At 45.9% G+C, this 19002-nt stretch overlaps 1 protein-coding gene across 50 annotated transcripts in view; it reads right to left on the bottom strand.

Moving 5' to 3' along the window:
• The window catches only part of ARMC9 (armadillo repeat containing 9), a 180867-nt gene that overhangs the window by 14460 nt on the left and 147405 nt on the right, over nucleotides 1-19002 (bottom strand). For 26 of the 50 annotated variants that reach the window (XR_010580129.2, XR_012421552.1, XR_012421555.1 and 23 more), the window contains 2 exons: nucleotides 14885-15000; nucleotides 3472-3608 (listed from right to left, as the gene is read on the bottom strand). Coding sequence is in view for 36 of the 50 variants with exons in the window: in XM_074010479.1 (XP_073866580.1) it covers nucleotides 3472-3608; nucleotides 14885-15000 (253 nt within the window). In the remaining 14 variants the exon portion in view is untranslated. Of the gene's footprint in view, nucleotides 1-2767; nucleotides 2862-3471; nucleotides 3609-14775; nucleotides 15001-19002 lie in introns of those variants that run through there. The other 24 variants (XR_012421553.1, XR_012421554.1, XR_012421557.1 and 21 more) reach the window with 4 other exon arrangements.

Below are 19002 nucleotides of genomic sequence, written 5' to 3'. Positions count from 1 at the left end.
ACGCCTGTAATCTCAGCACTTTGGGAGGCCGAGGCAGGCAGCTTGAGGTCAGGAGTTTGAGACCAGCCTGGCCAACATGGTGAAACCCTGTCTCTACTAAAAATACAAAAATTAGCCGGGTATGGTAACACATGCCTGTAATCCCAGCTATTCAGGAGGGTGAGGCAGAGGAATCACCTGAACCTGGGAGGCAGAGTTTGCAGTGAGCCAAGATCGCACCACTGCACTCCAGCCTGGGCGAGACAGCGAGACTCCATCTCAAAAAAAAAAAAAAAAACAAAAAACAAGAGACTCCCTAACTAAGAGAGCCAGGAGCCAGGAGATGGGGCAGCCATGGGTGTGCATGGGGGGCTTCCTGGGACAGTAGTATCTCTTGCCTGCTGGTCATTTCAGACAGGGCTGGGCATTTTAACTCCCAGGGCTATGAAGTCCCAAGGCATGTGATTTTGATATTGAAGATAGTCCCGGTTGGTGGGGAAATGAGAATAGCTTTCCTCAGGCCAATGTTTTGCAAAATGCTAAGCCATATTATTGGCCTTTTCCCTTGGGAACTATTTCCTCCTGGCATTTGGGGCTGCGTCTTTTGCCTAGAATGTTCTTTCTGGCCCTGCGTTCAACCGATCAAGCAGTCTGAGGGTCCAACAGGTTCCCCCTCATGAGTTTTCCCTGCAGTGCTGACTGAACGCAAAGCACAAAGGCTCTTCCTCAAGAAACTCAACGTGAAGGTGGGGGTTTCCACGGGGTCTCTGGGTGGGGCGTTAGTTCCCAGCACAGGCCAGACTCGGCAGCGAGCTGTGTGCAAGGAGACCTGTGGGGAGTACTGCCTGGGGCCAGGATGGGCCTGGGGCAAGGTGAGCGAGAGAAGAGAAGTGGAGGGGGCCCCATGCCTGTAATCCCAGCACTTCGGGAGGCTGAGGTGGGAGGATCGCTTGAGCCCAGGGGTTCAAGACTAGCCTGGGCAGCACAGAGACACCTCTCTCTACAATCAATCAATCTATCTATCTATCAATCAATTGAAGTGGAGGGGAGGGATGGAGAAGCAGGACTGCCTGGAGGAAGTCAGAGCAAGCTCCTGAGCAGGGAAGGAATGAAACAGAAGGCAGCGTGGCTCAGGGGTGCCCACGCCCAGCCCAGCACTGCCCGCTCTCTGCTCTCCCTGATGCTCATCCCCCTCCACATCACTCATCCCCTGGCTTAACGGGCTTAATCGCAGTCCCCTTATCTGCAGAGCCCAGACGGAGCACAGAAGCAGAGGCCTGTGTGCCATCTATCCCTTAGGCGGAGGCAGGTGACAGGATAGGGAGAGGGGCAGGGAGAGGGGCGGAGACGCAGCAGGCCGTGGGCAGGCCTGTCTGAAAGAAAGTAACTCAGAATGGGAGTCTACTCCAGGCATGGCAAAGGCTTACTCATGACCTAGAGGAAACTTCACCTGGGGCTTGGTTTTTCCAAAGGAAGAACTTTTTGTCAAGTAAAAGGATTTTAAAGGAGACTAAGAGGGTCAGGCATGATGGCTCATGCCTGTAATCCCAGTGCTTTGGGAGGCTCAGGCGGGAGGATTACTTGAGACTAGGAGTTCAAGACTAGCCCAGGCAACAGAAAAACTCCATCTTTACAAAAAATTTAAAGAAAACAAAACTTTGCTTGGCATGGTGGTGCATCTGTAGTGCCAGCTACTCAGGAGGCTGAAGTGGGAGGATCGCTTAGGCACAGGAGTGTGAGGCTGCAATGAGCTATGTATGATTGGCCACTGCACGCCAGCCTGGGGGACAGAGTGAGACCTTGTCTCAAAATAAAATAAAATAAAGTAAAATAAAATAAAATAAAGTAAAATAAAATAAAATAGAAGGAGGACTAGGGGTGTTGGCCTGAGGCTCAGAGCGGGCCTGGCAGGACCAGGGAGGGTAGCGACCATTCCTGGTCTCTGGCAGGTGGAGAAGAGCAGGGCGGGGGGTCAGTGTCCTGGGTCCCAGCCAGGCTGAGCCAATAGGAGCAGGCCTGAAGGAGGGACACTCAGAACACAGTCTCAGCATTTGGGGCAGGTTAATGGGGGCATCGACAGCAGGATTTGGGAAGAGCACTGCTCTGGCTCCAGCTGGTCCAACTGGGGGCGCTGGTGGGCAGCTGCTGCCTCCCTAGGAAGCAGCACTGGCAACCACCCATGACCACCAAGGCTGAGTCTCCTGGTGGGTGCCCACCCTGTCCATGCAAGGACCCGGAATGTGCCTGGGCCCAGACTTTGTCAGGGCTCAAGTAAACTGCTCTTGAAAAGAACAATAACGTGAACACTGCAGTAGCCGCTCCTTGGCCTTTTCCATCCATGCCAACCCCAAGTGCCTCCGCTCTGCAGGTAACAGCATGGCAGCTTCCCAAAGGCACGTCCAATCAGTGCAAAAATAAAGGGCCTCTTAGTGGTCATTTTGGTAAAGCAAGGATGTTACTGCTACGTTACCCTGAATGTACTGTGGAGCCTTTTAGGAAGTCCAGGCCTAAGGATTTGAAATCAGTTTTAACTCAATGGCATTCAGTCAAACTGGCAAAACTTGTTAGACGCCCCCTAAGACCTCCACCCTGACAGCAGAAATCTCTGGAGAAATTACTAAGCTGCTCACCTTTAGAGAGCACACGAATATTGACAGCTCTAGTAAAGCACGGGCAAAATAACTGATGATCAATGCTGGCAAAACCTCTGAAACTGCTCACCACCAAGAGACCCAGGGTCCCACATAACCCAGCCACTGCTGACTCGTCACTGGCTACCGCTCTGCACCTGGGTCTGGAAGCGTCTGAATCCAATTGTGAGCAGATGCAAGTTCTCAGATGTTTCTCAGACAGGAATCCAACCCGTTCCTCTGTTGTTTTTCCTACTCAAATGGAAATTAGAGTCTTATCTGAACTGCTCATAATCCTTTTAATTTCCTTTCAAAAATTAAAAAAAAATACTTTGTACATTTCTGATTCAAAGCATATATATTTTTTCTGGCATCTAAAAAATACTTTTATCTCCCATCAGCCTCTGGTTAACTCAGCTGGAAGTTTCAAACGCGTTTGGATCCCAGAGTTGTTTGTGCTTTTAGTTGCACATTTCTGCCTCGGTCCAGCCTTCCAGCAGGCGGCTGGCCTCCTCTGCACGAGAATCTGAGCTACCAGAACCAGGGATTCTGAGCTACATCAGCCTGGGATTTCTCCTCTGAAGTTTCATATTAAAGCCGGCTTTCACCAGTCAGAAATCTTGCCCCAGGAGCTCCCAGACAGGACAGCAGGCAGTGCTCCGAGAAGGGGACGCAGAGGACCAGCCCAGCGTCGGTCTGGCTGTGGGCTGGGAATCCCATGAGCCTCTGTGACACAGGGCTGTGGCTGAGACCAGAGGGCTTCCCGGGAGCAGGTGTGTGTCTGCCACTCCTGCTGCTGTTTCGCGTGGGTTCTAGACATCACAGTTCCAGAACTGACCCGACGTGCTGCCCGTGTTCTTACATGAAGAGGAGATGCGGGACTCCGGGGTGCTGGGCTTGCCCTCCCTGTAGACAGCCTCGTGAGGGTTTGGCAGGGCCTGCGGGTGGCTGTTTGTGGGGTGTTGGGCTGTCTGGGGAGGTGTGTGATGGTCTTCCAGCCTGGAGAAAAACATGAAAAACGGTATTAAGTACAGCCAGCCAGGAGATTCGGGCCGCCGAATGCTGTGCAGCATCACAAATACAGGAGGGGGTGGTGCCTCAAAGTCCTGTTAAACCATCATTGGCATATCAGACCTTTTAAAGGGTCTTGGCAGGAGCCAGGAGGCTGACCCTGTGAGGCAGTAGCCTCCTCTTGCTCCTGTTAGCCCCCTTCTGTATTCACAGTGATACATGGCGTGTTGTATTCCTAACACACAATTATGTCTTACCACTCTGGGTGACATGGGGCCATGACATTTCAAGCAAACAACGTAAGGCACCGATCTCCTGGTTTTCTCCAAGGATTAAGCATATGAATGAAGGGATGAATCCAACCAGAGAAGACATAACAAGTCATGTCAGCCGTGGCAAGTGTTGGCCAAGAACAAGACTGAAGAATTTTCTTCTTTTTTTTTTTTCCTTAGAGACAGGGTTTCACTCTGTTGCCTAGGCTGGGGTGCCATGGTGCAACCACAGCTCACTGCACCCTTGACCTCCCAGGCTCAAGTGATCCTCCCATCTCAGCCTCTGGAGTAGCTGGGACTACAGATGGGCGCCTCCACACTCAACTGATTTTTTAATTTTTTGCAGAGACAAGGTCTCTCTATGTTGCCAGGACTGGTCTCGAACTCCTGGGCTCAAGCAATTCTCTCACCGTGGCCTCCCAAAGTGCTGGGATTGCAGGCGTCAGCCACTGTGACTGGCCTAGAACTTACTTTCTTATAACACTACCTAAAGGATGTGTGCAGAACAGCTCCTTTGCAGTGTCTAATGTTGGCACCCAAGCTGGGGGAGACACCCTCACCCAGCAGGCAAGCGCTGAGAGCTTCATGCACCAGATCCAGCCAGATGCGAGGGCCAGCTGGCTGGGACAGCCTCATTGGGTCAGCCTTGACCACAGATCCCCGAGGAAGGCCCTCTAGTTATCTATAAGGCAATGGAGCACTCGCTCCCCCTTCAACAAGGAGATATGGGCCACCTACGCCAACAAGGGCTCAGTGGGGGGCACACAACAAGCTCGTGCCTGCCTAGGGCTGGGCCCTGCAAATGGCTGTTCTTGAATGTCAATTTCATATGTCTGGCTGGGCGTGGTGGCTCACGCCTGTAATCCCAGCACTTTGGGAGGCCGAAGAGGGCAGATCACTTGAGGTCAGGAGTTCGAGACCAGCTTGGCCAACATGGTGAAACTCCATCTCTACTAAAAATACAACAATTAGCCAGACGTGGTGGCGTATGCCTGTAGTCCCAGCTACTCAAGAGGCTGAGGCAGGAGAATCACTTGAGCCAGGAAGGTGGAGGTTGCTGTGGGCCAACATTGTGCCATTGTACTCCAGCCTGGGCAACAGAGAGAGACTCTGTCTCAAAAAAAAAAAAAAAAAAAAAAAAGAAAGAAAAAAAACTTCACGTGGCTCAACCCAACACCAAAGATAAGGAGACATGTAACCACCCTGAGGTGGGCAGGAAAGTCTTCCCAAGGTGGGCGATCAGTCTTTTTTTTTTAATAGAGACAAGGTCTCACTGTGTTGCCATGGCTAGTTTTGAACTGAGCTCAAGTAATCCTCCCACCCTGACCTCCCAAAGTCCTAGGATTACAGGCGTGAGCCACCACACTCCTAGCCAACTCGGTTTTGAACTCTTGAGTTGGGGTTTGCCAGGTGCCAGAAGAGGGAAGGTTTTCCAGCAGAAGTAACACCATGAGCAAGGTGAAGAGGGGAAAAATATCTATACATCTATATATGGTGTGTGTGTGTGTATACATATATATATTTGTGCTGCATTGTTACAGAAAGATGTAAAAAATCAGAAAATATGGATGCCCCCTACCTCCCTTTCCTGAAAAGACCTGTGCGACAGTAGCGTGGAAGGGGCAGGGTGTCCTGGGGGGCTCTGATGCTTGTGGCAGGGGTGTCAATTGAGAAGCACCCTGTAAGGCCAGAATTTAAACTTGAACCCCAAGTAATGGAGAACCAAAGGAATGACGTCCCCTGCTAGAAAGATCATTCCGTCCACAGTTGTGGAAGGTGGACGGTGGCAGGGAGCACTGTTAGGAGGACCTCCCCGAGCCGTGAAGGCCAGTGGCGGGCAGGACGGGGTGGGAGGAGCGTGCAAACCTGCTGGACTCTGGCTTGGCTGTTTGCGGGCACTCATGCCATGCCCTGAAGCAGGGGACTCAGATGGCAGCTGTGTTGGTCTAGGAAATGCTGAATTGGGGGTGTTGTAGGCACATATCTGGGCTGAGTGTGGGTGTCATCAGTGAGTAGTGGAAACTAGGGAACAGGCAGGATGGAGTGAGGGCCTTTGATGGGGCCTCTGGAGAGGAAGGGGGTAAGAGGCCGAGGCCAGCACATGGGGACTGGGGTGGAATGACTCCCAGGAGGGGTCACCAGCCGGCAACTGAAAGAGCGGGGACAATGTGCCCTGAGTGTCCTCGGGGTTGGAAACTGGAAGGTCATCTGTGGTCTTGGCAGAAATACCCTCTGGAAGTCATCGCCTGGCCACAGAGGGCTGAGTGGAGAGGAAGATGGGGCAGGGACACAGCCAGAGAGGGTCTGAGAGGAAGGGAGGCAGAGCCCCAGGGCCTGTCGAGAGGCCCGAGGAAGGCAGCAGGAGGGGAGGATGAAGACAGAGCAAAGGATGTATTCAGGGATTGCACAGAGATCGGGGAGACAGAAGGATCTGGAACCCATGCAGGGGGCAGGGTTGGGTGGGAAGAAAATGGCCAGGGAGGTGCAGCTGATGCTAGGCTGAGGTGGGGTAGGAGGGTCCCCATTGCACAGGGCAAATATGTTTATCTGCAACCTTTTTTTTCCTCGATTATAAAGCCAGTAAGTGTTTATCATGAAAAATTAGGTAAATATAGAGAATATATACATGACCTGCCCTCCCAATATCTAAGCACAACCACTTAACATTTGATTTTTAAAAAAATTTTAAAAATATGCAAATACACACTTAAAAATACTAGCTTGGGTTCATTCCAAATGGCTAGCATGCTATATTCACACCATTCTATAATTTGCTTTTTCACTTAGCAATATATTGTGAGGCTCTTCCCATGTCATTCAGTATTTTTCTAAAACATCATCTTCAGTACTCTTTTGTGTGAATATATCATAATTTACATAACCAGCCTCCTATTTTGGGAATGTAATTTCTTTCTTTTTTTTTTTTTTTTTGAGATGGAGTCTCACTCTGTTGCCCAGGCTGGAGTACAGTGGTGTGATCTCGGCTCACTGCAATCTCAGCCTCCCTGGTTCAAGCGATTCTCCTGCCTCAGCCTTCCAAGCAGCTGGGATTACAGGCACCCACCACCACACCCGGCTAATTTTTGTATTTTATTTATTTATTTATTTATTTATTTTGGAGGTGGAGTCTCGCTCTGTTGCCCAGGCTGGAATGCAGTAGCACGATCTTGGCTCACTGCAAGCTCTGCCTCCTGGGTTCACACCATTCTCCTGCCTCAGCCTCCCTAGTAGCTGGGACTACAGGCGCCCGCCACCACGCCCAGCTAATTTTTTGTATTTTTAGTAGAGACAGGGTTTCACCGTGTTAGCCAGGATGGTCTCGTTTTCCTGACCTTGTGATCTGCCCGTCTCGGTCTCCCAAAGTGCTGGGATTACAGGCGCGAGCCATCGTGCCCGGCCAAATTTTTGTATTTTTAGTAGAGACGGGGATTCACCACATTGGCCAGGCTGGTCTGGAACTCCTGACCTTGTGATCCACCCACCTCGACCTCCCAAACTGCTGGGATTACAGGTGTGAGCCATCACGCCCGGCCTGGGAATGTAATATCTAATTTTATGATAATATTGCAACAAATAACCTTGTGTGTGCTTATATATCGATATCTATTTGTATCTATCTATCTACCTACCTATCATCTATCTATCTATCTATCTATCTATCTATCTATCTATCTATCTATCTATCTATCTATCTATCTATCCTGTGAACATCTGATTACTTCTCAGTATAAAATCCTAGCAGCCTGGGCGACAAGAGCCAGACTCTTGTCTCCAAAAAAAAAAAAAAAAAAAAAAAAAAAGTCGTAGCAGTGGAATTACTGATTCCAAAAGTACTAGTGGCTGGGCTGGGCATAGTGGCTCACACCCGTAATCCCAGCACTATGGAAGGCGGAGGTAGGAGGATTGCTTGAGCTCAGGAGTTCAAGACTAGGCAACATAGTGAGACTCTGTCTCTACAAAAAATTAAAAATTCAGCCAGATGTGGTGGCGCATGCCTGTGGTCCCAGTTACCTGGGAGGCTGAGGTGGGAGGATGGTTTGAGCCCAGGAGGTCAAGGCTGCAGTGAGCTGTGATTGTGCCACTATACTCCAGCTGGGGTGACAGAGCCAGATGCTGTCTCAAAACAAAACAAAACCAAAAAAGTCCTGGTATTCTGAATGTGTACAATACATACTGTCATAGTCCTCAAGAGGACTAAGATTCTAGATTTATCCACACTCCTGGCAGCGGGATACCAGAGGGTGCTGGTGGTGAAGGAAGGGTCATAATTTTTTTTTGTTTGTTTTGGTTAGGAATATTCATGTACTTAGTGGTTCACCAAGTATATAATAACTCCAAATCAGTAAACACAAATGTCAGAAACGGTAGCATGGCTATATAAATTATGGTGTAAATATAATATAAATCATTAAATCATCTTTTGCAGGATGTTCAACAATGCAAAAGAAAACAAACAAAATTCAAACTGCAAACAAACCATATACACATGTAGACACATACACAAACACTGAAAGGTTTCTCGTTTGCTGAAAATATATGTAGGAAAAAAACTACACTAAATGTAACGCACTAAAATGATGATCACAATTCTGTCTGGCTGCTGGAATAAATAGTTTTTATTTTCTTTATATTTACTTGTTCCATACGTTTTTGACTACAAGGAACAAAAGTTCAACACCACTGGTTTAAACGGTAAGGGAAATGTAATATTCAACATAAACAGAATTCCAGAGGTAGTGAGTACAGGGTGGGGAATGCGAAGCTGAGTGACTTTGCTGCAGATCCGGGTTCTCTCCGCTGGGTTTCCCTGGCCTTCCTGGTGTGGTTTTGCTTTTGTTTTTAGAATTGTCACTTTGTGGCCGGGCGCAGTAGCTCATGCCTGTAATCCCAGCACTTTGGGAGGCCAAGATGGGCAGATCACGAGATCAGGAGATGGAGACCATCCTGGCTAACACAGTGAAACCCAGTCTCTACTAAAAATACAAAAAATTAGCCGGGCGTGGTGGCGGGCGCCTGTAGTCCCAGCTACTCGGGAGGCTGAGGCAGGAGAATGGCGGGAACCCAGGAGACGGAGCTTGCAGTGAGCCGAGATTGTGCCACTGCACTCCAGCCTGGGTGACAGAGCAAGACTCCGTCTCAAGAAAAAAAAAAAAAAAGAATTGTCACTTTTGTGCAAATAGGATTGCTGCAGGACCTCCAAGCATAGCATCTCAAGCAACAGTCAAAGACCAAAAGGGGAAAAGAAAGTACAGAATTTCTCAAGCCCTTCATAGAAGTTGGAAAATCTTAGATCCCATGGCTGGAATGGATTGCATGCCCATTGAAATCATCATTGACAAGGGGAGTTAAATTTAAAACACTGGGCTAAATTAATCAAATCCAACCTCCCGGGCTGAGAATGGGTCTTAACCTTCCCTGAAGAACATGCTCACCCATTCGAAGTTTCTTTTCTTTTCTTTTTTTTTTTTTTTTTGAGACGAGGGTCTCACTTTGTTGCCCAGGCTGGAGAGCAGTGGCACAATCACAGCTCACAGGAGCCACGACCTCTGGGACTGAAGCAATGCTCCTGCCTCAACCTCCCAAAGTGCTGGGATTGCAGGTGTGAGCCACCACGCCTGGCCTCAGGTTTCTCCTAGCAAGGAAATACATCAAACAAGATCTAAAGAAATGGAGAGTCGTCCTGTACTTCCACACAGGATGGCTGTATTCATTTTCTACTGCTGTTCTAACAAAGCACCATAATTTTTTTATGTTTTAATTTTTAATTTTTAAGGCCAGGCACAGTGACTCATGCCTGTAATCCCAGCATTTTGGGAGGCTGAGGCAGGTGGATCACCTGAGGTGGTGAGGAGTTCAAGACCAGCCTGGCCAACATGGCGAAACCTCTTCTCTACAAAAAATAAAATAATTAGCCAGGTGTGGTGGCATGGCGCCTGTAATCCCAGCTACTTGGGAGGCTGAGGCAGGAGAATCGCTTGAACCTGGCGGTGGGGTTGCAGTTGCCAAGATTGTGCCACTGCACTCCAGCCTGGGCAACAGAGCAAGACTTCCTCTCAAAAAAAAATTTTTTTTTTAGATTTTTGTGGGTACAGTAGGTGTATATATTTATAGTATACATGGATTGCTTTGATATAGGCATGCAATGTGTAATAATCACATCATGGAGAATGGAGTACCCATCCCCTCAAGTATTCATCCTGTGTGTACAAAAATAATCCAATCATACTCTTTTAGTTATTCTAAAATGTACAATTCAATTATTATTGACTATAGTCACTCTGTTGTGCTATGAAATACCAGGTCTTATTCATTTTTTTTTTTTTTTTTGAGTTGGGGGTCTCACTCTGTTGCCCAGGCTGGAGTGCAGTGGTAAGATCTCTGCTCACTGCAACCTCCGCCTCCCAGGTTCAAGCGATTCTCCCACCTCAGCCTGCCAAGCAGCTGGATTACAGGTGCTCACTACCGCACCTGGTTAATTTTTGTATTTTTAGTAGAGACAAGGTTTTACCATGTTGGCCAGGTTGAACTCCTGACCTTAAGTGATCTACCCACCTTGGCCTCTCAAAGTGTTGAGATTACAGGCGTGAGCCACCACACCTGGCCCATTCTTTGTTAACTATGTGTTTTTTTTTTTTTTTGGCACCCATTAACCTTCTCCATCTTCCCCAACCACCACCCCCAACCAACTACTCTTCCCGGTCTCTAGTTACCATCACTCTGCTCTCTATCTCCATGAACTCAATTGTTTAGATTGTTTAAGTAAGTGGGAACATGTGATGTTTGACTTTCTGTGCCTGGCTTATTTCATGTAGCATAATGATCTCCAGTTCCATCCATGCTTTGCAAATGACTGGATCTCATTCTTTTGCACAGAATAGTACTCCACTGTGTATATGTACCACATTTTCTTTGTCCATTCATCTGCTGATGGACACTGAGGCTACTTCCAAATCTTGGCTCCTGTGAATGGTGCTGCAGCAAGCATGGGGTGCAGAGCTAGCTTTGATACATGGACTTCCTTTCTGTTGGGTATATATCCAGCAGCAGGACTGCTGGATCATGTGGTAGCTCTATTTTTAGTTATTTGAGGAATCTCCAAACTCTTCTCTATAGTGGTTGTGCTAATTTACATTCTTACAAACAGTGTATGAGGATTCCCTTTTCTCCACATTCTTGTCAACATTTGTTATTGCCTGACTTTTGGAGATACGCCGTTTTAACTGGGGTGACAGGGTATCTCAGTGTAGTTTTGATTGGCATCTCTGATGATCAGTGATGCTGAGCACCCTTTCATAAGCCCGTTTGTCATCTGTATGTCTTCTTTTGAGAAATGTCTATTCAAATCTTTTGCCCATTTTTAAATCCAACTATTAGACTTTTTCCTAAAGAATTATTTGAGCTCCTTTTTAAGTCTGATTACTAATCCTTTGTCAGATGGGTAGTTTGCAAACATTTTCTCCCATTCTGTGGCCTGTGTCTTCACTTTGTTGGTTGTTTCCTTTGCTATAGAAGCTTTTTAACTTGATGTGATCCCATTTGTTCATTTTGGCTTTGGTTGCCTGTGCTTCTCGGGTATTACTCAAGAAATGTTTGCCCAGAACAAGGTCCTGGAGATATTTCCCAATGTTTTCCTGTAGTTGTTTCATAATTTGCAGTCTTACCACAACCTTAGTGAGAAAACAACACAAACTCATCTCACAATTATGGAGGTCAAGAGTTTACAATGGGTCAACAGGGGCGCATTGTTTCTGGAGTCTCTAGGAGAGAATTTATTTCTTTGCCTTTTCCAGTTTCTCCAGGGTGTCTGCATTCCTCGGTTCACGGCCTTGTGTCACTCAGACTTCTGACACAGTTGTCACATCTCCTTTTGTTTCTGACACTCCTGCTTCCCTTCAGTAAGGCCCCTTGTGATTACATTGGGCCCACCCAGATTATCCAGAATCATCTATCTCTAGATCCTTAACTTGATCACATCAGCAAAGTCTTTTTTGCCATGTAATGTCATTTAGTCACAGGTTGTGGGGATTGGGATGTGGACATCTTTGAGGGACCATTATTCTGTCTTAACATATAAAATTAATATGATGTAATGCTGCGCAGTGACTTAACATTGCAAAGATTTCAGTTATCTCCAAAACATTACATAAATTTAATGTGACACTAATCAAAATCCTAAAAGGATTTTTTAAGGAAGTTGCCAGACTTATTTTTAAATGCTTATGGAAAAATAAAGGTCTCTACATAGTTAAATCCACTCTGAAAGAGAAGGCGGAAGGCAGGCGGGGAGAGGGGCTTATCCTATGCGATATTTAGATATGCTAAGAACCTTTGCAATAAACACTGGTGTGGCAACAGGCAACTGGACAATGTGCCAAAATAGAGAGCTAGGGTAATTGGAGGGGATACAGAATTAAAGTGGCACCTTGAATCAGTGGAGAAATAATGAGCTGTTTATAGGTGGTGTAGAGAAGAGTGCTCTCTACCTGGAGAAAAACAAGCCAGGATGCCTATCTTACATCACATATAGTGGTCTGTAGAGGATGATGTCCAAGACCCCCAGCATTCAAACGTTTTTAGAGGTGAGCTCCAGGTGCAAAGGCAGAACTACAAATCTTGCACGCCGGCATTGTGTAGCCGTCCAGAGTACCCATGCGCTGGGGGGAGTGCCCACTGCGTTCCACTGACCAGCCCTTTGCCTGCCACACAGCTTGGTCTGTGTGCTCCTGAGGGCAGGGAGTCACATCTTATTGATTTCTGCAGCTCCAGCCATGAGGACACCATATGGCAGAGAAGTGATAAAAGTGTTTGTTGAGACCTGATGGGGAAGCTGGTGACGGGGTGACTGCATCATTATAGTGGGAAGGTCCGTGGTTTCAGGAAAACGAGCTGCCCTCATTACCTGGCAGCTTGCCACAGTCAAAGATCTTGATAGGACCACCCCCACGTAGCAGGGGGGAGAGAGAGGTGCTCCCAGGCATGGAAAACGTCCTCGAATTTCTCTACAAAGAAGAACACCTGACCCAAGAATTAACTGTGCCCACTGGTTAGCCCCACATTTATGAGATTCCCTGTTCTTATCTCTGATTAAAATAGCCTTGTGTCATTGTTGTCGCTCAGGAAAGCAGGGTTTTAATTATTTTAAAACATAATTGAAAAATACTTTTAAGACAATGGTTCAGTGTCCTCTTTCCTGTGTCAAGCAAGGGGAATTTCATTAGTTCCTGTTACCACTTCCATTGAAAAAGGTATTATATTTATCAACTAGTTTACTAGTAATTGGTAACTGGCTATATTCTGGATGAAAACCAAATGACCCAAAACCGCTCAGAGGTAAAGGACATTTAGGGGACAACTAAGGAATACTGATAATACTATATCCATATTATTAATGTTAAATTTCTTAGCTGTGATAATGGGATTATGTGCAAAAGTCTGCAATCTTCTCTCAGATAGTTCAGCAAAAAATGTATATGCTTGTAAATTATGTATTATACACACAGAAAGAGAGCGAGAGAGAGAGATAGGGCACACAAATGTTAATTGGAAGCCCTTCAGTGTAATATTCTTTTTTTTTTTTTTTTTGAGATGGAGTCTTGCTGTGTCACCCAGGCTGGAGTGCAGTGGCCGGATCTCAGCTCACTGCAAGCTCCGCCTCCTGGGTTCACACCATTCTCCTGCCTCAGACTCCCAAGTAGCTGGGACTACAGGCGCCCACCACCACACTGGGCTAATTTTTTGTATTTTTTAGTACGTGTTAGCCAGGATGGTCTTGATCTCCTGACCTCATGATCTGCCCACCTCGGCCTCCCAAAGCGCCAGGATTACAGGCGTGAGCCACCGTGCCTGGCCATCTTCAGTGTAATATTCTTTCAACTTCTCTGTAGGTTAAAAACACTGATTGTAAGGTTAAGAGAGAAAAGGGCATGATACTAGTTTATATATCAGTAACTAAAAATAAAAACCTAGAAATATAAGCATATCATACCTAATTATGAAATCAAACCAAACAGATCTCAGAGCACTCATCTATGGCACGGGCCCTGAAATACTTATAGGAGAAATCCTGATGGGCAACAGAACTCATCAAGGAGCTGGGTCTGTCTTGCCTGGTGTCTCTCGTGTCTGTGGCAGCACAGAGCTCCATGAGGGCAGGCATTTCTGAGTTTTGTTGCTCAGTTCCCAGTGCCTGGTTGTTCATTACAAAATGACAACAGAGTAAGACTGGAAAAAATAAAGTGCCCAGTTTCAGGGGATAACTAAGTACAACACGGTCTATTCTTTTAAAGTATTACATTATTTGTTGAATGAATATATGGAGGTTTTTAGCCTGCTCTCTGTAATATTTGGCTGTAATATTCTCTCTAGACAGGAAAAGAGAGGCTACCCAGACCGCAGAAGTGGCTCCTCTGCTGCCCACTGGACTGTCTGATCTGGGGCTCCTTAGCCCACAAGGGGTCTAGGCCCCAGGGAGACCAGAGGCTCTACGTAACGAGACTAAAATTTTATTTATATAAATGGGGCACGAGCAAGGCTATGGAAAATGAATAAGGCTCGGCAGCTAAAACAGCATCCAGTTGTTCCAAAAAGTCATCTAAAATAAATTGATGTCGAGTCTTAAACTGTAACATTCCAATGCCAACAAAGGGCTTGGTGCTGCGGCGAGAGGCCACAGAAAAGCACGACAGGAGTCCTTCTGGAGACAGCCGGCTCCTTTCAGGTCCCTTCTTTTGAAATTACTCTGGCCAACATTTGTCTTCTGAAGTGGCCCTGGAGATCCTGTAATCCAACCACTTCTCTTTCTGGAATAAAAAAATTCTGGGGGAAGGGAGAAGGACTCAACCTCTTTCCCTCCAAAAATCCCCCCAAAATAAAGAGATAAATGCTTTTCAAAATGAATCCTTTATTTTGAATTTTAAAAATACATACATCTTACACTGTAGTGAATCAAAACAAAGCCTAAGAAAGTCAATTCCCGCTTTAGCCCTGACTTACACTGGGTACCCGTTTCTGTGGCCGCCGGGGGTGACGGGCCTTTGCAGGGGCTCATCCCCGCTCCACTGCACATTGGCCAGCCCCTTCCGCCTTGTCTTCCCCGTGTTGGTCATGATCTGGTGGAAGGAAAGAGAAAAAAGGGCTAGAGGAATATCTACTGGAGAGCTGACCTAGAAGTCAAACAGAATACACTGAATAAACTACTCTATAATGATAAGGAGCTTTGCAAATAAATGAGGAAGGATCATGTCACAAATTATTCAAGTAAACAGAAATTGCGGAGAAAAACCCTTTTTCTGCTAACGGATTTCCGTATCATACCATTTAGCAGTATAAATTAAAACAAGGACAAACCGTAGGAAAAGGAAGAAAGCGGTTGACTACTGTAACTCATCACATCTCCAAAATGAGAAGGGAAAAAAATGAGACGGGAAAAATGAGAAGGGAAAAAAATGTAAAAATGAGAAGGGAAAAAAAGACGGACATTTGATTTCATAAAAATACGAACATTTCCACATGCGCAGTATGTTAAAAATAAACCAAATCAGGCCGGGCGCGGTGGCTCAAGCCTGTAATCCCAGCACTTTGGGAGGCCGAGACGGGCGGATCACGAGGTCAGGAGATCGAGACCATCCTGGCTAACCCCGTGAAACCCCGTCTCTACTAAAAAATACAAAAAACTAGCCGGGTGAGGTGGCGGGCGCCTGCAGTCCCAGCTACTCGGGAGGCTGAGGCAGGAGAATGGCGTAAACCCGGGAGGCGGAGCTTGCAGTGAGCTGAGATCCAGCCACTGCACTCCAGCCTGGGCGACAGAGCGAGACTCTGTCTCAAAAAAAAAAAACAAAAAACAAACAAACAAAAAAAACCAAATCAACAGAAAAACAACAAACTGGGAAGAAGTGTCTGAAGCAAGTTTAACAGATTAAAGGTGAACATTTTCATAGCTAAGGAGCTCCCACAAATCAGTAAGTAAAACACGAAACTGATAATTGGGCAAAGAATTCAAACCACCGTGTCACAAAATAGAAAGTATTACCAGTAAGTAGAAGAAACAAAAAAGACCCACTTTACTAGAAATTAGAAATTAGAACTTTACAGAAAAGGTAGCAGTCTTCAACTATTATAAGAATGACAGAAAAATGATCCCGTCCACTGCTCCCAATAGTTTAAAACACTAGTTTAAGGAATTAACACTAATTAGTGAGATTAAAATTTGAGACAACTCTTAGAAAGCAATTTGGCATTTTATCAAGAGTTGTAAAAATGTTCACACATCCTTGAGTGTCAATACTAGTGAATGAATCCAAACCTTGGAAAGTGTAAGATAAACAAGGTTGTTCATTATAAAATTATTAAAGAGTAAAACTGAAGCAATCTAGTATCTAGTAACAGGGGAATAAATAAGTAAAATATGGCATATTCACTTGATATATCATATAGCTATGTACAATGATAAAGAACAGGTTATGGAGAACTATGTTTATTTAAAACATTAAATAAAAATCAGGTTATAATAATGTACATAAATAATGCTTTTTTTTTTTTTTTCCCTTGAGACAAGGTCTTGCTATGTTGCCCAGGCTGGAGTGCAGTGATCTTCCTGCCTTAGCCTCCCTAGTAGATGGGATTACAAGTGCATGCCACTGTGTCCAGCTAAACAATGCTTTCAATTATGCTAAAAGTGCACAGAAAGACTGGAAAGAAATGACCCTTCACATGATTAGGGTGGCTACATAGGACAGTAGAACTAAGAATATTTTTTTCTGCCACAATTTTTTGTAATATGGTTACTATCATGTTCATACTTAAGAAAAATTGTTTAAAAAGGAAATCACTATAAAACTAGTGAAATGTGAATGAAGTCTGTGGATGATACCAATGTCAACTTCCTGGTTTTGCTATTATGCTATAAATTACATAAGATAATAGCACCAGGGGAAATTATGTGAAGGGTGCATGGGAACTGTCTGTGTTACTTTTGCAACTTCCTATGAATCTATAATTATTTCAAAACAAAAAGTAAAACAAAAACAAAAAAACCAAACTTCTTGAACATTGGAATTTCATCTTTGATTTCCTGATTTCTGCTGAAAATTCCTTTGGGTTTATCTAGTATCTTAGGTAGGGAGAGGAAGAGAAAAAGGGCCAGTGTCTATGGGATTCAGTGAGCCTCACCTGGACCCTGGGACAGGTCTCAGCCAGGGAAGTGACAGGCGGGGTCAAAACCTGCCCTGGGCTGGGTACGGTGGCTCACGCTTGTAATCCCAGCACTTTGGAAGGCCAAGGCGGGTGGATCACCTGAGGTTGGGAGTTCGAGATCAGTCTGACTAACATGGAGAAATCCCATCTCTACTAAAAATACAAAAACAGCTAGGCGTGGTGGTGCATGCCTGTAATCCCAGCGACTCAGGAGGCTGAGGCAGGAGAATCGCTTGAACCCGGGAGGTGGAGGTTGCAGTGAGCCGAGATCGCACCATTGTAATCCAGCCTGGGCAACAAAAGCATCCCAAAAAACAAAACAAAAACAAAAACAAAAACAACCTGCCCTGACTAGGAGGTGGGGAGGGATGGAAAGGAAAGTGAAAGGGAAAAAGCCTGGGAGAGTGAGAAAGTGGGAGGTGCTCACCCTGTTGGGGAAAGTGGAATGTAACTAAGCCATGTAAATAAAAACTAAAATGCAGTTGCGTTGCCTTTTCTGTCTCTAGAGAAATCTACCAAGGCAGGATATTTCCACTGCAACCACTTAACACTGCTGTCTGCTTCCACTGTGACTTCCCCATCCATCCCACTTCCCCGATCCAGGATCCAGGGTCGGTTCTACACGCTCTCATCACAGTGCTCTACGGTGGCTCTTGCCTTCTCTGTTTCCTGTCCCTCAAGACAGAGGACCCCTGAGCCCTCCCACAGAGAAACACGAAGAAGGCAACTGGAAAAGGGGAAACAGTCAACGTGTGGGTTTTCTTGAGTCTGTGACTAGTCCTCTGTCTCCACTTCCCCAGTGTCACAGTCATCTGAGCTCGCTCCTCCCAATGTCTTCCTAGAAATGACAGAAGATGTCACGTATTCGAGAATATTTTAGACTGCCAGTTATTTCATCTCCTTAAAACTACAGAAAGAAACCTGGAAAATAATTTAAAGTGGGTGGCATTTTTCCTTTCCCGTGGATGGGGAAACTGTATCTGGCCTGTGGGCCAGCACTGCCTGGTCTGTTGCAAAAATGCCTGAAGAAAGGCCCTCAGTGGAGCGGCTTCAGTGTGCAGGGCCCAGCAGTGCAGCCACTTCCCAGCTTGTTCTTGCTGGTCTGGACTTCCCCTTCCCTTGCTTGCAGTGTGAGCCACCCAGCCTACTCTTGGGCGTCTCAGTTGCAAAGAAGACTTTGTGGGCTGAAGGATCTTAGAGGGTATCTTGCCCAACAACCTGCTGAGACAGAGCTGTTTATACTGAGTTCCACAGAAATGCTTTGGGGTCTGGGGAGAGAGGAGAGCAAGGGTTCCTGACATCTACCTGTACTCATCCAGAGAACGCGGCTTTCATCAGCGTTATGGATGGTGATTTTATTTGAAAGAAGGTTCTGCTACTATAAAAAAGGAGCACATTTAAGCACAATAAAAAAGATAGTGTATTATTTAGCTGAATGCAATTTATTCAGTAGTAAAAGTTGGTCAACATGTCAATTTAGGTAAAAAAAAATTTCTCATTTATTGGTTTTGAGTATTTGTGAATCACTTAAAGACATTATAAAGCAGTATAAATTTCTGTAAAAAATACAGGATACAGGTACACTCTATCTATCTATCATCTATATCTACCTATCTCTGTACTCACAGAAAATAATCTGAAAGGGGAGGCAGACACTGTTAGCAGTCTACACAATATTCACCCTCTCCTTCCTGACCAACAGAACTGATTTTGTCAGCACAGCAGTGTGTCTACTTAAAAATACCTCCCAGACTCCCTTGCAGCTAGGAGCCATAGGACCCAGTTTTGACCAGTTAGTAAGTGGAGGTCACCAAGTGGAGCTTCAGGAAAACACTATAGGGGGCAGATTTGGCTGACCTGCACATTTGGCCTTCTTCCTGAGTTTATCACAGATTTGTGCCAGGACATGTACCTATCAT

This window comes from Macaca fascicularis, chromosome 12, assembly GCF_037993035.2.
Source record: "Macaca fascicularis isolate 582-1 chromosome 12, T2T-MFA8v1.1".
NCBI classification, from domain to species: domain Eukaryota; kingdom Metazoa; phylum Chordata; class Mammalia; order Primates; family Cercopithecidae; genus Macaca; species Macaca fascicularis.
This window is presented reverse-complemented; position numbering and strand designations above follow the sequence as displayed.